General features: G+C 40.2%; 1 protein-coding gene across 3 annotated transcripts in view; it reads left to right on the plus strand.

Annotated features, from left to right (window-relative positions):
- Positions 1–17,947, plus strand: part of SH3KBP1 (SH3 domain containing kinase binding protein 1) — a 388,497-nt gene that overhangs the window by 250,334 nt on the left and 120,216 nt on the right. For all 3 annotated transcript variants that reach the window (XM_056131073.1, XM_056131074.1, XM_056131075.1), the window contains one exon: positions 17,061–17,136. In XM_056131073.1, the coding sequence (XP_055987048.1) occupies positions 17,061–17,136 (76 nt within the window). The remainder of the gene's footprint in view (positions 1–17,060; positions 17,137–17,947) is intronic.

A 17,947-nucleotide genomic window follows, 5' to 3' on the forward strand; every position in this document is an offset into this window, starting at 1 on the left:
GAATTTTTTTTTGGGGGGGTGTCTGTTTTTCCTCATACCTGTTCTTCTTTTTGAGATACTGAAACAATCTCACACAAGTGTTTAAAAGAGCTTTTGCTTATAAAGTACTGCAGGATTGATTGAAAGCTGAGAACAAGTAAGCAATGGACCTCACACAAATAGATCATACCCCTTAGATCAATACTTCAAGTACTGAGAAATGAGGAACCTAGAAGAATTGTCTTTGATCATACATGTAAAAGCAGCTATAAAATAAACGTGACTTCCCCCACCCTGTGTCTTTATCACTTAGAAGACTTCATGGGTTTGATTAGAAGAAAGGAAAAGATCTTTTCTGACTTTGAAAACATTTGATAAGATGCTCGGATGCCTTTGTTTGGGGCCATATTGATTGGGGATGACTTTATTTTAGTCATAAGGGATATGAATTTATGAATAACTATAAGGGGTGATGATAAATGGTAGGGAATGCTCTATATGGATGGTGTCTTGTGAGTTACCATCATGACTCATTTTATATTTGATGTCTTAATACCCTTACTAATGACTTAGAAAAGGAAATATACTGACACTAATGAAAGCTGCAGGAGATTTTTAGTTAGGAGATGTTGCAAATTAAGTCAGACCTTATGGGAAAACATTAATAATGTAGGTCATCCTTTCTAGTTGTTAGTGTCATTTTCTTGAAACATAATTTTCTGATAAAAGTAATAACTGGTTTGTAGACACACTGGAAAATAAAAAAATAGAAAAGACAGTAAAAAGCACTATAATTCAACAACCCTGGGGCAGCCACTATTGGCATAATTTTGGGTATTTACTTCCAGCCCTTTTGCCATACATTTTAAACTGGTTGAGATCATACCACACACAAAATTGTTTTCGCACATATAATTATGTTTCTTTTTCACTTTGCATTATATAAAATTTCCCGTGTCGTTACACACTTTTTGTAAACACGTCTTTGAATGGTTGCAAAATATTTCGTTTTGAGGCTCTGCCTACCTGGAAGATGTCAGGAGAACTGTGGTGTAAGGAGAATGTGGTGGTTGCTTTGATTCCTGTTCACGTTATGTTTAAGTATCCTATATTATAGCTGAGAGCATAACACTTTCTCAAAAATATAAAAATTAAAAACTAACATAAGGAAGTAGTGTGGGCCTGTGAGCTGTATCATGGCAAGCACTGCACAAAGATGTCTTGAGTTAAATGTACTACCTATAGGACCTAAACAGGATGCCACTGTCCTTTCCTTGCTGCTTTTGAAAGAAGCCTTTTGAGGAGCAGCCCTTGGCAGGAGACCTGGCTGCCCACAGGTACAGGACTGTGAATTCAGCTTTTCACATTTAAGTGTCTGTCAGTAATTTTCAGTCGTGGCTTTAGAAATCTGGACCACATGAGTTTATGGTCTCATTTGGCCCCTGTTTCTTCACTGCCTTGGGAGGAGTATCTGTTTGGTTTAGTGATTTAGGATTTCTTCATCCATGATGGAATGGATGCCAAGCTTTGTAAAAGATGGCTTGGGGTGATTTTCTGTGGTGGTGTGTTTGCTCCTGAGTATCACAATTCTCAATAAAAGGCTTTCTGTTCACTAACAACAGGCCATTTTTTCCCCAGACACATGCCTTGTTGTTTTACTATCGTTAACAGTAGATAACAGTTTGGATGCAGCCAGAGGCAATTGGCATGGACCTGTACTTGAGGGGCTTCTGGAATGGTCTTCCAGCCACTCACGGTGGGACGCCATCTTAACTGGAGCTTTATTGATCTGAAAACACTGTGAGCTGTCGGTACTGGCCCTTCTTGTCTTTCCTCTTTCCTTTGTCTTGTCAGCTTTTCCTCCCAGGCCACGACTATATGGTGACTGCTATTGCTTTTCTTCCTTTCTCATTGTTCAGAATTAACATTTTCCTTCAAGCTCATCTCTGCTGTGTGACTGGCTTGGAAAAGTTGCCTCATGCACTTCAGTTCCCTTAACAAAGGAATGGAGCACTTGACCTGCAGTTCAAAAAGCTGCTGTAATCGAAAGCCATTCTTTGTAACTAGATTCATAGAGACATTAATGATTGATTTTTTATTCAGTAAAATTCAATGATAGAAATAATGGATAAGCACTTTATGTACATTACCCCCCCCCCACTTAATCCTCCTAGAAAAATCTATGGAATACATATTATTTCCATTTCAAACAAAGAGACAGAGGTAGAGATAGGTTAAGTGACTTGCTCATGTTAAGTCACACAGTTGGTAAGACTGTACTCTAAGAGATGACTCCAACTTAATACCAAGTCACTTTTGCAGGTACATACTATCATGAAAGGGGAGTATAAATTTATTTGCTCCATTATTACACCAGTTGCACCTGAGAAGTAGAAAATGCATTGCACACAATATCTTCTCCAAAAACTTAAATGTTTTGGATGATGAATTTACTTTTGACTAAAGTCTATTATGAAAGAATATTTAGTACCTCTGCTGTATGGGGCATGTCAGAGAATACGAAGATTATCAAGACACAAGTCCTTGACCCATGATGTTTATGTTCCAATCAGTTAGACAGACATGTAAGTAGTGATAAGCAGAAGACAGAGGTAGTCAGCACTGTTTTAGAGAGTCAAAGCAATTTCAGTAGGAACATGGGTGAGGAAAAAGACAGCCCACTGATTGGCATCTAAGATGCTTATGTGGAGTACACAGAATTTGACTGCATTCCTCATTGTGACTTTGTCTTACTAAGAAGTAACTGGAGGGCTCTGAGTTAATTTGACCTTTTTTCAAGAACTTCTTTCTTGAAACACCTTAATGGCATGTTTCTACATAATTTGCTCTGAGATAAAAAGATTTAACAAATGTGTACCTGACCCTGGGGTATATTTAAGAAGTTTCTCTTTTGAATAATTACGTGACATGAACTACTTCTTTTCTAATAAAAATTAAGACATAAAAGATATATAGGGGCTGGAGTGATAGTACAGCGAGTAGGGCATTTGCCTTGCACAGGGCTGACATGGGTTCGATTCCCAGCATCCCATATGATCCCTCAAGCACCGCCAGGAGTAATTCCCGAGTGCAAAGCCAGGAGTAACCCCTGAGCATTTCCGGGTGTGACCCAAAAACCAAAATATGTATATATATATGTATATATGTATATAACTTTTAATATTGTTTCCTCTACTTCTGTAAAATCATGGAGTCCAGATGATTGCACAAAGGAGTATGTTATTCTTTGGGAATCCAATGGAGCAGGTGATGAAAGTTAAGGAGGAATCCTATAGCATTACAGCCAGAACCATTTAGGATTAGCCATATTTAAAGATTGTTTTATGGAGGCACTGGGTTAACTTTCAAAGGGATGAGAGGAGTGCTTCTGATAAGATAGATGTGAGTTTCTGGATAAACATAGTGCTATCTCTGAGCTCACCTCATCAGACACTGTCTGCATCCCTGAATTTTTTTGAAGTTTGAACATTAGTTTTAGGATATCAGAGCCGTGTAACCCATTCATTTTCATTAAAGTTAATATTCTTACATAGGCAGAAACTTGTAAAGAAAGAGGAGTATATCATAAGCTGCTTAAAAAAAATTCTGATGGAGCATACATTAGGTAACATTTGCCATTTAACCAATCTTAAGTACATAGTTGTGTGACACTGCCTTTGCTTTGTTATCCAATGTCACTCCATCAGTCTCCAGGATTCCTTTCATCTTACAGTATTGAAACTAGCTAATAACTCCCCATTCCCTCTGCTTCCATCCTCTGTCAAGCAACATTCTGCTTCCTCTTTCCATGAATCGGCTTCTTTTAGGTGCCTTCTACCAACAAGCTTGTACCTTATTTGTCCTTTGGTGACAGACTTACTTCATTTAGCACAATTTTCTCAGGGTTCATCCATGTAGCATATGTCAGAATTTCCTTCCTTTTAAAATGAAAGAATATTCCATTGTATGCCCTAGTCTTTTAAGTAGCAGTTTTACTTGCAAACAAAATAACAAAACATTGCTCCAAGTATTACCTCTTTTCTGGTTGCGATGACTTCATTTCCCTTCTTTACTCTAAAGGACAGAAAAGCTTCTCTGGAAATTTCTTTTGGGGCAAAGATATTTCTCAGTTTCACCTCTAGTTTAAGCTATTTTTAGAGACACATTGAACTAAATTGTGTACTTTAAATTTGTCAGAATATAAAGATGCTTTTTTTCACAAGTGTCAAGACTTCTTATGTGCCTATTTAAAAATGTTTTCATTTTCAAACAGTAGATTGATTGGTGTTTTTAACAGTAAGCTAATTGTTTGAAAGTCTCATAGGCGTACTATTTTTTCACTAACCACTATCACACCCACTCTCTGAAACACACTCACTGTGAATCTTTCCATTAGTCTAGATTCTCTCTGGTGCTTCCCTGAGTCCCTGTCTGCTTCTTTTGCATTTCTAGGCAAGGATGGAAATTAATTTTGCTCTTTGCATGTCAATAGTACCTAGAGAGATTACCTCAATACCTATAGAGAAGGCGTATGTGTAGTCTCAAAACCTTAATAGAGTTTGGCTTTATTCTATCTATATTCAAATCAATACATAACTGTCAGTCTATCCCTGGGTGGTTATGAAGTATAGACAGGTACGCAATCTATTTCTCAGTGTTTTTCTAATGCATCATTGATGTCATTGCTTCTGTTGAATTATTTTCTTCCTAATTATCCCCTGGGCTTTTTCCCGTTGTTTCCTTTCTTTTTTTTTTATCTTTCGCAATGCCACTGTTTCACAGTCTTAAAATCAAGGATTTCATGAAGAATTTGATCATGCATAATCCTGCTTTCTTTTTCTCCCTGATTACCAGTTGTCTGTAAAATGAAGCCCAAGTGGGTTGGAGCTATAGCATAATTGGCATTCTATCCTTGACACCACATATGATTCTCCAAGCCCCACCAGGAATGAACCCTGAGTGCAGAGCCAGGAGTAAGCCCAGAACACAGCTAGGAGTGGCCCCCAAATCAAAAACAAAAAAAAATAAAACTTAGAGCCAGGAGATAATACAGTAATTAGGGCAGTGCCTTGCATACACCCAGTCTGAGTTTGAGTCATAGCACCATATGGTCACCAAACATCATGCCAGGCACCCCCAAGCATCCTGGAGTGGTCCATGTATTGCCAGTACTTCAGAGTCTAAGCAGCATCAAATCCTTGGGCTGAACCAAAGGCCTGGTTCGCTGAGAATTACCAGTGGGGCCTTCAGATCTCCTGAGCACCTCTTAGAAGGCCTAAATAAGTAAGTAAATAAAGTCCAAACTCTAATATTGGTCTCAACGTTGCTGACTTTCTGGGTTCAGCATCTATCTCTCTGTTCACCCCTGCTGAGGACCTTTCCCCCTACAGGGGTGCAAAGTCCCCATTGTCTGCAGTTTGCCTCTTTTCTTGCTTTTCTGAAGCTGGAATATCCCTATCATAAAGCTACCTAGAACATTCCTACTCATCCTGTAGAATTTACTTGAAGCCTCATTGTTGGTCTGTGGCTTATTTGCCTTTGTAAAATTCTTTAGCATCTACCCCTGTCTTCTGTATATACCTTTATGTGTACTGTTAATTCCTTTGCACTTTGATGTTCTGTTGATGAGAGTGACTCCACTGCTAAATGTTGAACTCATTAAAGATCCAGACCTCTGCCTGTCTGTCTCATCTCCATCTATCAAACTTCAGCATAAATCATGACTCATGGTAGTTACAGACAAAATTACTGGACTGGCTGGAGTGATAGTACAGTGGGCAGGATGCTTGTCTTGCACGCAGCCAATCTGGGTTCAATACCCGACACCCCATGTGGTCCGCCAAGCCCCACCAGGAGTAATTACTACTGAGTGTGGAGCCAAGAATAAGTCTAGAGCACTACCAGGTGTGGCCCCAAAACTAAATTAAAAATGAAAAGAATACGAGACTAATGAATGGATGGTTATTAAATGGATAGAAAGAAAGAAAGATGAAAGAGAATATGACTGGGGCCACTTCTTTGTAGAACAGTTAAGAAAAATATAATAAAACATGATTTTGCTCTCAAGTGTCTCATGTATATTAAAATGTCACAAACTAAAGTGGGGGTGTATGTCAATAGAAAAATTACTGAAAACTGCTTCTGTTGGCCATTTTGGACTTTACTTGACCCTGACACATTTGACTGGATTCAAATATGCTGTGGAAGAAAGTACCAATCTGGTAAAAGGGGAATGGCCAAGACTATGACTTGATGGAGTATGGCAAAATGTTTGAGAGCTGGAAAGACCTTTATATGCTAATTAAATTCAGCTTCTTGATAGGAATATTAGAACTAGGTTCATGTCTGCAACAAGTTTTCTATTAAAATACTAGATGAACCAAACTCAAATTGGCCCCGTAATATTTTCTTCTGCCATTCTCTTCCTTGTTTAATTTCTCCAAATGCCGCTAAAAAAGAAGACATTGTTCATCAAAATATAAAACTAAACCTCTGGTAGAAAGAAGGTATAAGAGTTCCTGTTACTATCATTACAGTGGAAAACAGTCTTTTAAAAGCATAATGGCAAATTATATTTGACCAAAGTGCTATCTGAAATGGAAATTTACTTTGGCTCGTTCCTCCTCTGCAAATCAGATGATGCTACAACAAAATAGAATGCAGTCTCCTCTCTTGGGAACAGGGTGGGGGCAAATATAAACAGTAATTCCTGTGCTGTCAGGCATTTGGAGAGCTGTCTTCCATGATTTAAATAGCTGAATATACATTCTCTACCTTGTCAAGAACTTAAGTAGGTTTTGATTCACTCTTCAGCACTGTATTTCCCCAGCATGAGGGGACTCCTCAACTCAACTCAAGAGTTATTTTGCTTTAACAAATGGAAATTGCACTCCTCTTGAGAATATATCATATGGTTCTTCGCAGCTTTTTAGGGCATGGCCTCTAGAGGTCTTCAGAACACAAACAGATGACCCAAATGATCAGAATTTGGCAGAAGTTAAAGTGCATGATAAACAATGGAATTTGGCTCAAATTCTCAGATCCATCTCTCTACTGATACATAGTGCACATATGTGTCTCTGGAAGAGTGTAATATATATACAAATTTAAAACAGACTTCATATATATATGTGTTTAGTAGAATTTTAGATAGTAATCTTTTTATTGGACAGATGGAAAGAATAAACCCTGAAAGACCTAATGGAAGCATCTAAGATGGAATTAGTGTTTTATATTCAGAGAATATAAAAGGTTTTAAGAGCATAAAAAAGATACCAGCTGTTGAGACAGGAAAAATTATAGCAATTGGAAGTAAATCCTTGGATTTCTTTTGGATATAGGGAGCTTAGATGATCAGCCATTTAGAAGCAGTATATATTCTAAGTGCCTTAAAATAGGTACAGTAAGAGATGATGATAGAGGGGGATTAAAATTTTAGTCTTGGGGCTGGAGCAATAATACAACAGGTAAGGTACTTGCCTTGCTTGTGGCCAGCCTGAGTTTGATCCCCGGCACTGCTTATGGTCCCCTCCTGCACCACCAGGAGTGACCCATGAGCACAGAACTAGGAGTAAACCCTGAGAACATCTAGGTGTGCCCTTGGCCCAACCCCTCCAAAGAAGTTCAAGTCTTAGGGAAGAACAAATGAAGCAGCTTGAATCAGGGAATGATAGAATTCTTCTTTAACAAATCGTTGATATATAGTCCTTGTTATGGTAACAGAGATAGGGGGTGAGAACACACAGGAAGAAATGTGTCTGAGATACGGCCCTGGTAGTGGTTCTGTTATACAGGAAAGTGCATTAGGCACATAATCAAGGATAGCTTTGAAGCAGGAGGATGGGTAAAAGAATTTAGGAAAGAAAAGTGGTGATATTTACCTAATGATTTCATAGATGAGTCACTTTTGTAATGGTTAATAGTTCCCAAGAAGTAGAAATTCTGTGCTCAGATTATTTGGAAATGCTAGGATAAAGTTAAGGATACAGTTGAATTATAAAGCAATTAAGTAAAACAGTTAAGCAGAACTTCTTAGTGTTTACTATGCTGTCATATATGGATTGTACCAAGTATTCTGTGACCCTAATGCACCTGATTATGGGGTTAGGTGTTTTTGTTTTGGCAGTGTTCCTGTCAGTACTTAGAGTGACCACCAAAGGCACACCTGGCAAAGCTTGGGAGATCATATGGGGTTGGAGATCGAACATAGGGCACATGTTCTATCAGTTGAGCCATGTTCTGTTCCCAGGGATTCAATTTTTTGTTTTGCAGCTGTAGGGATTGAACCCAGGGCTTTATGTGTGTAAGGGAAGTGCTCTCCATTGAACTGTATCCCATGGTCCCTGGGATTTGGTGTATTGATGGTTGGGAGGTTAAACACATTAGGAGTACATTTTAGAAAATAATTTCAGAACAAAGAATTGTGTGTGAACCCAGATAATAAATTATTATTTATGTGAGGGTCCTTGATCATAATAAAAGAACTTAAGAGAATAAGAGCATAGGTTAGGCTAAGTATTTGGACCTAAATAGATATTCTCCATAAACATGGCTGAGTTTCTTCTCTATGGTGACCATTAATTAATAAGCATCAGGGGCTTGTGTCTGGAAATAAATGACAACGGAAGCCAAAGCATACATCCTGGGCACTGTGCTGTTTCTAAAGACCAAGCTGGATAGTGCAGTTTTCCAGGAGGTTCAGTGTGACTTGTCAAAGAGGACATCTCTCACTGTGGTGGGAGGAGGGTGCTAGGGTGCTAGGTAAGTGGACGGCATCTTCAAATTTTCTGTTTCATTCAGCAAACACTAACTGATCCTTTGCTTGATGGAGATGAGAGAATAGTGAACATGTAGGCCCTGTTCTCAAGGTGAGCACACTTTTCCTGGGGAGGAGTTAAACTTCTAAGCATCAAACAGATAAATGTTAAGGCCAGAATGATAATATAGCTGGTAGGATGTTTGCCTTATAAGCAGCAATCCAGGTTAATCCTCAGCATCCCATATGGTCTCCTTAGCACTTCCAGGAGTAACTTCTGCATACAGTGCTAGGAGTAACCCCTGAGCACCATCAGGTGTGGCCCAACCCCCATCCCCCCAAAAAAGATAGGTTAAAAAATGCTTCAAAAATAGAAATGAGTCTGATGACATCTTTAAGTAGGGCCAAAGAAGTTGAATGTTATTTGGATTATGATTAAATTTTTGATACAGATAAACATTATATGAATAACTCTAAGCTTTATGCCCAATTTCATAATCAGAAGATTGCTTCTAACATTTTTTATAGCCAAGTTGAAAAATAGACTGTGTAACATGCCCCTTTGGAGAAGTGAGAATTGGCAGAGTGATATAAGAAGTGTTTTAAAGGTTACTTCTGTTCCTAGAATGGAACTGCAATTATTTTTTTTTCTTTTACTGGACCATGCATTCTATTTTTAGAATTTTGAGTTGTGTTTTACTCTGCTGTAGCTTCTGTTGACATTAAATAGTTCAAGCTGGTCCACCCAAAGGTGATCATATTGACAGTTGCTAATACAAATCTCCACGCGAGAAGAGAAAGGAGCTTCGTGCACATGTATTCCATTGTAAGGACTCTCTTTTGTGCTAGTTTTCTTCAGCTTGTGAGGGAGCTCGCTCCAGGGGCTTCCAGCATATTCCTACTACTCCATGTTGAGCCCCAAGAAGACTTTTCACAATATTACTCAACTTTGAGAAAAGATGGAATCTTGCAGTTCACTACAATCTGGATGGAATTGGAGGGTTCTCATGCAAAGTGATATGAGTCAGAGGGAAAAACAGGATAATACAGGATGGTCTTGCTCATTTGTGGAGTACAAAGAAACAAAGTAAGGGAATAGGTAATTCTCAGTGGAAACAGGCCTTGTGGAATTATTGTCCATAGAACAGTGAACTGAAGCTGCAAAGGAGGGTGAGGGGACAGGGACTTTGAGACAGTGGTAGAGGGTATTGACATTCTGTTGGTGGAGATGGTGAAGTAATATTATAAGTCTAAGTCAATAATATGAAAACTGTTATAATCCATGTTATCTCATTAAAAATGAAATTAAAGGCATTAATCATGATAATTGAATAATATTCCAAATGTTTCCTAATTTTAAAAAATGACAATATTTTTAAACGCATGATGGAAACTTATGATGCATGGGCACAAAAAGCAACTTCTTGCTTTCAACGAAAACTTCTCCCACTTCAACGCATTTCACAAGTCCATCAGTCACAGGTGCTGTGAAAAAAAATGAATACGCAGAGTGTAGTGTGCATTTTAATAGTATGTTGTTGCTCCTTTTGAGTTCCAGTGGTAAATGGAAGCTGAAAGTTTGTGGACACGTTTCATATATCAAGACGGTTTTGTTTCTCCTCCCATCACTGTCCCATGTGCCTTGTATCTCTCAAAACCCGGCGTATAACAAGATTTGTGATGACCAAACTGAATGGTTGGGCACCCCTCGGCACAGCCCTCTCCCCTCTGGAGAACCCAGCAAGTTGCTGTTTTCAGCATTTCCAACCAAGCTCAGCAACCCCCACTGCCTTTTTGTCTGCTTTTCTGCTTCACATTGAACAGGCACTTAATAAATCTGTCCTGAACAGAAAAGGGAGGAAAGCCATCAGAGACTAGTGTAGCAAAAAGAATGCCTTCAAAGAGGCAGCCTTTATCTTATGTTTTACATGCTGTTTGAAAAGTTATCTCTCGTGTTTAACTTTGTGCAGGCCTTGAGCAATGTCTCTGATGACTTTCTTCTAGAACAGCCAGCAGAGAGCCAGGTCTACAGACAAGGGCTTTACCAGCTGCCAAGATATATAGGCTGCTCTTACCCCCGGTCCCTACCCAGCCCAATGAGGGCTGCTTTTATGAATTGTATTCTGTTTTTATTTGATTGAAAATTATTGTGAGGGGCCTCTCCAGCAGTGCTCAGGGACCCAAGGGCTACCCCTGGCAATACTTGGCCAAACTGGATGGTTCAGTGCTCTGGGCCAGCAGTGTGTGCTTTCAGTCTGGTCATGCTGGGTGCCATGAGGACCACACCGGGTGATGCTTGAAAAGGCATAGAGTGCCAGGGATAAAACTTAGGGGTGCGTGCATTATAGTCCTGACAACTGAGCTATCTATCTTCCTCAGTGATATTCTTGTGCAGGAAAGTTGCAGTGATGGAACCTAAACTTTTTCTCCTTAGCATAATACTGTAATTAGAACTTTTTTTTTACTCAAAGGAGAACTCATCTGAATTAAAATAAAGTCAGAGGAATGATTTTATTCTTGTCTTGAATAGAATCCTAGTCTCCTGCTCTAGCAGTCACAAAAAGAAACAGATACGTTAGTCATTAGGGGGCTGGATTCCACTGGACTTTAGTTCAGTGACTGGCTTTCTTCCAAGTATTAGTTTCTTCATTCTAAAACAGAGAAGGAAAATAATTACTTGCTCCACTCATTGTAGTCACATGGGGCTTATCAGTCCTCCTTTCTATTACCAGATCTTGTAGACCCAGGAGTATATACACGGCTCTCACTGTACAGAAAAACCCTCCCCCAAACCAAAAACACATGGCTGCTTTGGCCAAGAGAAATAAAGGGAGAGGAATTTCTGATGTTAAGCGCTCAAAAGAATGATTTTTTAAAAGGTATTCATCCTTTGAAACTGGCTTCAAATGAAAGTGAGGCTGTGGGAGGAAAGAAAAAAGTTGACACCAACTTGATCATCATCAGGTCACAGTAGACTGTGCGCACTAGGTTCTAGACCTTTCTGCTCCACATAGTTGTCCACATGTACGTCTGCTCTTGGGCAGACCAGTGCAACATGGATATGGGGGTTCATGCAAAATGGTGCCACTGAGCCATGGAGCAGAGCCCGTATCCATGCCTTTAGAAGGCGGATGGCAAAATGGGTCTGTTGGCAGATTTCTTAGGAGCTGCTATGTCCCAAGATGTGGCCACACAGTCCTCAAGTGTGAGACCTATGCTTATTCCATGCATACAATCTACCCCATTGCACATAGGAGGGCAAGAACTTAGATCGCTGACCAAGAAGCCACAAGTGGAGGTCCTGGATCTTTTCCCATGGCCACTACAAGCCATAATTTCTTTGTTGCATGTAAGGTGGATGAGAGATGTGAACGTATGATACCTCGGTTTTCTGACCAGTGAACTCTGCACTGTAGCTGACCTGTCACCGTGGGCAAGCTTGTCTACTCTGGAGATAGGTGGTCACTTTGAGGGATTCTGTTCATTTTTGATCCAATGGACCTAAGATGTTTTTAGAGTTAGGGGAAGCTGGGATGCTGGTGGGAAAGCAGTCCATTTGCTGCCCTTCATCTGTTCTTGCAGTTGGAGGAAGGCCAGTGGATACTCTTGAGTGGGAAAGATATGGGTGTTTGGGTACATATCACTTGATCACTTCACTTGACTTCCTGTTAATCGTCAATTTGCTCGAGCAGGCGCCAGTAACGTTTCCATTTGTCCCTGTCACGTGCTAGTGTAGCCCAATGGCGTCTGTTCGCTCTAGGAACATGAAGAGCCTGAAACCGATCATTCATGATCTTGATGAAGAAGTCTGACCATCTGGTAGGTGGGCGGCCGCGCAGTCTTTTGACATCCCATGGAATCCAGTACATATAGTGATGGAGGAACACTGCAGGTTGTTGGCAGGAGCAAAGGTTGCTAAATATACTGTATATGTGAGATTCTTCCACACTATAAGATATTTAGTATATATAAATATATAATATAATATAGATAATATATTATAACAGATGATATAATAATTATAATATAATAATATATTATTATGATGTCAACTTTTTTTTTCCTTTCATAGCCTCACTTTCATTTGAAGCCAGTTTCAAAGGATGAATACCTTTATAAAAATCATTCTTTTGGGGGATGTAGCAATAGCACAGCGGGTCGGGCATTTGCCTTGCATGCAGCTGACCAGGGTTCGATTCCCAGCATCCCATATGGTCCCCTGAGCACCGCCAGGGGTGGTTCCTGAGTGTAGAGCCAGGATTAACCCCTGTGCATCGCCGGGTGTGACCCAAAAAGCAAAAAAAAAAATAATAAAAATAAAAATAAAAATCATTCTTTTGAGCATTTAACATCACAGTCTAGCCCACTGATGTACCTAAAGCAGCGCAAATGTGTTTGGTTTTAACATACTTGCTTGTATTCTCTTATGTACATTCTCCATCCCTCTTGGAGAGCCCGGCAAGCTACCAAGAGTATCCCGCCTACACGGCAAAGCCTGGCAAGCTCCCCGTGGCATATTCGATATGCTAAAAACAGTAAAAATAACAGATCTCATTCCCCTGACCCCAAAAGAGCCTTCAATATGGCACCATTGGGAAGGATGAGTAAAGAGAGGCTGCTAAAATCTCAGGGCAGGGACGAATGGAGACCTTGCTGGTGCCCGCTCAAGCAGGTTGATGAACAATGGGATAATAATGATACAGTGACAGTGATCTATATTACATACATATATATTATATATGTAATATACATATATAATGTAAATATATATTATATATAAATACTAGTAAAGGAAAGATTATGAGAGAACAGTAGGGTGTGGATCTCCCTGACAGTTAGCATGGTGATGGGGGCGGGGGGCAGGGGTCAACCCTCATGGCCTTCATAGTCTGAGTTCCAAGAGGCTTGATATGGCTTTGCAAGTTTTGTCCAAAGCCACCTTTCTGCATCCAGCTGTCCATCCTTCCATTCTTTCAGTGCAGTGACCTAAAAGAATGAAGGTCCTCGAGTTCATCTGCACTCCCTCCTCTTCCCCCTCAGTGACATCAACACATTGTCAACTCTGCTAAACTCTAGTTCTTTTCTGATCTGACACTTCAGTAGCAATGACAAATTCTTAGGCCAGTGACAACAGAAAAGGTAGAAAGCCTTGGGTGGAAGAGGAATCAGACAAGACATGTTTTACAGTATACCTAGGTGTGAGAACTGGTAGTTGAGTTGTTAATCCAAGAACTGGTATTTGATTCGTCTGAATGGAATTCCTCCTATATCTAGGTCAGTAGTTCTCAGACTTGAGCCTGCATAACAATGCCCTGGAGGGTGTGTTCACAGAGGGCAGCACCTCCCCCAGTTTCTGATTGAGAAAGTCTGGGGCGGGGCATGGGAATTTGCTTCACTAACACCTTCCCAGGTGCTGCTGGTGATGCTGTGGGGGTTAGACTTCTAGTCTAGATCTGGATCCTAGAGATGAGAGAAAAACCCAGGACAGTTCCCCATCCTTGAAGGACTCACCTGAGAGGGCAGAACCTGCCTTACTCTAGCCAGTATTTCCCAGAGTGGGCAGTACTACCCCCCGGAAAGGTGCTGGAACAATCCAGAGCAGAGAGAAGACACCCTGGGTGCAATTGAGAGATGCTTTCTATGTGTCTACTTAAAGAAGGTAGATTGCCAGGAAGTTATTGGATGATTTCCTTTCTGAAAAGCTGGTGGTAAGTCAAGTTTGGGAATGTCTGCTTTGTACCTGTCATGGCCCGCGCAGAAGAAAGGAGGAACTGAGGCCCAGCACCCCGCATGATAAAAACAGTGGCAGCTTCGTCCTTGTCACTGGAAGCCTCTCTGAAAGCAGGGTGCTTTCCATATTTTCTGAAATAGGAAGAAAAAAGGACAGTGTGTCCTTCTGTACAGAAGTAAGTGTATTTAGCTAGTGGTCTTTTTTGATGTCTTGGCTTGGATGGACTGGTACAGTATGACATCAGAGAAAATGGGAAAATGAATGGCATTTCCTTTTGTTACCAAACAAATGGAAGTTGTAAGACTATTCTCCACATAAAGGGCTCTCTAAAGGAAGGCAGCTAGCTGAAAATAGAAAACTGATGAGTCTTTTTCCGTCTCTGTCTCTGTCTCTCTCAAGAAAGAACTGTCAGTAAAGGCCATAGTGTTTACTATCTTATTTTATTTTGTTTTATTTTCCTGACTTCCTCTCTGCTGTTGCACATTCCATAGTATTATTTTTGTTTTCTTTCACTGATTATGCGAACAACAGTGATGCTTTATTTCCATCCCCCAAATGGGAAAAAACAGATTTCCAAGAATGCTGTTGGAAGTGTGACTAGGAATGTGGGTGACTCTATAGAAGCTTCTGGTTTGATTCTGAATTGTTTCACATTATTCTAGAAACAGTTTTTCATCAAATTTGACCTTATGGCCGAATAACAAGCTTTTCTTCTTCCTTAGTATTTCCTCGGAATCAGAAAATGTTATTAGTTTGAGTACTTAGCAGCATTTCAGGGGAGGCATAATATTTGGGGTTTAATTTTTCACCCACTAGAGAAAGCCCTACGGCACTGAATAAAAATGTCACCGTGCAAGATGTAAAGGCTTTCTGTCACAAATGTTTTTAAAAATTCATGAACGGCTGAGGATTTGATTTATCTTATCCTCTTTCTGTGATTTATTCATATTTAATGTTAGTTCCAACATCTGAAGCATGAAGAACTTTTTCAAATTAAAAACTGGGGTGAATCAGTTTTATTTGAGGAAACACTCCACCATGCCAGTTTCTGAATGATGAGGTTCATTCCTCTGCAGATGTTCAAGGAAGTAGAGATGTTCCCCGCTTCCAGTGCCTGAAATTCGTACTGATGGTGTCTTTCATTGTTGAGGAGGAAGACTCACTTCGCTACTTGGTTTGACAGCAATTTCCCTGCTATCATTAGATATTTTCTAGGGCATTATCATGTGGAGTTAAAGGAGAAGAGTGGTTACAGTTCATCTTTAGAACCAGAGTTTGGTTTTGTTGCTGTGTGTATGGGGGAGGAGGGTTCCCCCATTTTTTAATCTTTTTGAGTCATTGTATTTTCAGACCATCTTTTTCTTTTTTTGTTTTTCACTTTTATTCTTCTTTCCTTTTTTTTTTTGGTTTTTGAACCATACGTGGTAGTACTCATTGGCTACGCCTAGCTCAGTACTTAGGGGTCACTCTTTAGGATGCTTGTGGTACCGTGCAGTGCCAGGAATGAAATCCAGGCCTCCTGTATGCAAGGCATGTGCTCTGTTCCTTTGCGCCGTCTCTCTAAACGGTTTTAATCAGAAACAATATCCAGTTTTTTCTTTAGATGGTTCATTAAAAATGGATGATAATAGAATTAGCTTTCAATGAAGGAAAGAAAATGAACTCAAGAAAAACTCATAATGTGTGTGCGTGTTTCTGTAGACTGGTAAGTAGATGCCTGGAGTCTACAGCCCTGACCTTTCTCAAACCCTGGCAAGTGAGCTGGGGGATAGAGCAACCGGTCCTCCATCCTGCCCTTTGAACCAGCCCTTAGAGGACATGGACGTACTTCACTTGGAGGCTATGAGGCAGGTTGAATTTCAGAAGGCTGGAAGGAGATGCAATAGGATACAGTTGTCCTTGACACCTTGGCTTCTGCTAGTCCTTAATCTACCTTTGGTCCATTGTTTCTTCTGATCCTCTATTCCTTTATCCATCCCTCCCTTCAGTCTTTTTTATTACTTCCTTCTTACTGCCATTCTACTCTGCAGGTACTTTTTTAAAACAGATTTTAAAATTTTATTTTTTTCCATTTTGGGGGGTCACACCTGGTGACGCACAGGGGTTACTCCTGGCTCATGCATTCAGGAATTACGCCTGGCGGTGCTCGAGGGGCTCTATGGGATGCTGGAAATCGAACCCATGTCAGCCGCGTGCAAGGCAAACGCCCTACCCACTATGCTATCACACCAGCCCCTGCAGATACTTTCAAGCCTCACTATGGGCTTACTGCTATGTCTCCATAGATTTAGTTTCATATCCTCAAATGCGGGGAAATTCAGCTATTTTCTCTGCTGAGGAAAACCAACATTTCAATGAAGGCATAAAGAAAGAACAAGAATAAAAGATCCTGAATACTTCCAAGGAGAAAGATACTTTTCTAATAGTTTTCCCACTTATTTGTCATTGAAGTTCAGACATACTAGGAATGGCAGACAATCTACAATGACACAAAAACTGAAGTCTCTGGCTTGTGAGCATTTGGTCATTGTGATCTTGGTTTATTCTTTTGCATATGTCTTGCTTGAAAATAAAGTTCTCTTTTTTACCCCTCAGACTATTGGGAAGAAGTTACCTCCAACTACACCAACTCCAGACCCATCAAAACCAGAAATGGACAGCAGAACCAAAAGTGAGTTTCTTTTTTATACGTTTTATATTTGAAAACACTTAAGGGTTTCAAAGTCTATTCTGCAGACCACAGCACCCAAAAGGAGAGATAGAACAAAAGGGAGTGCCCTGCCACAGAGGCAGGGTGGAATGGGGGATGGAGGGATGGGAGGGATACTGGGATTGGTGGGGGTGGAGAATGGGCACAGGTGGTGGGATGGGTACTCGATCACTGTATAACTGAAACCCAAGCACAACAACTTGTAAGTCTACAACTGTATCTCATGGTGTTTCACTAATAAAACAAAACTAAAAAGAAAAAAAAAGAAAAGAAAAGGCTTAAGGGTTTCCCCAGTAATTAAAATGCTTTCCAATTTCCCTCATGCTCTAGTAAGATACTAGCTCAGAAAAATGTACAGGATGTACTTTATGAGGCCATGCCAGAGATGGGCATAAGTTGAATTCAGAACTCATGGAACATGGTTTCTTCCTACATATGTAGTTTTATTCCTGCATATGTATCTTTCCCCTGTGCACAGCTCAGGCTTGTCCATATATACCCAGAGGACTTGGCAGAATTTATGTGACAGGAAGATTCTAAAGAATAGCGATTCACATAGTTCAGTGGTTCACAGGCCTTCCTGTTGAAGAGGCTGCAATTTTTAGCCTAATTTCTCAACCAACACTCCCAACCCTTGACTGCCCTTACCATCCTCACACCTTTGCGCTCAAACCCTCAGTTACAGATATCTGTTTTGAGCCAGTAATGACCGCCCTGTCACTTTAAAGAATTGATTAATTAGATAGCATCTTCCAAGCAGTGCTTAGAAAGA

Source organism: Sorex fumeus, unplaced genomic scaffold (genome assembly GCF_029834395.1).
Source record: "Sorex fumeus unplaced genomic scaffold, SorFum_2.1 ptg000086l, whole genome shotgun sequence".
Taxonomy (NCBI): Eukaryota; Metazoa; Chordata; class Mammalia; order Eulipotyphla; family Soricidae; genus Sorex; species Sorex fumeus.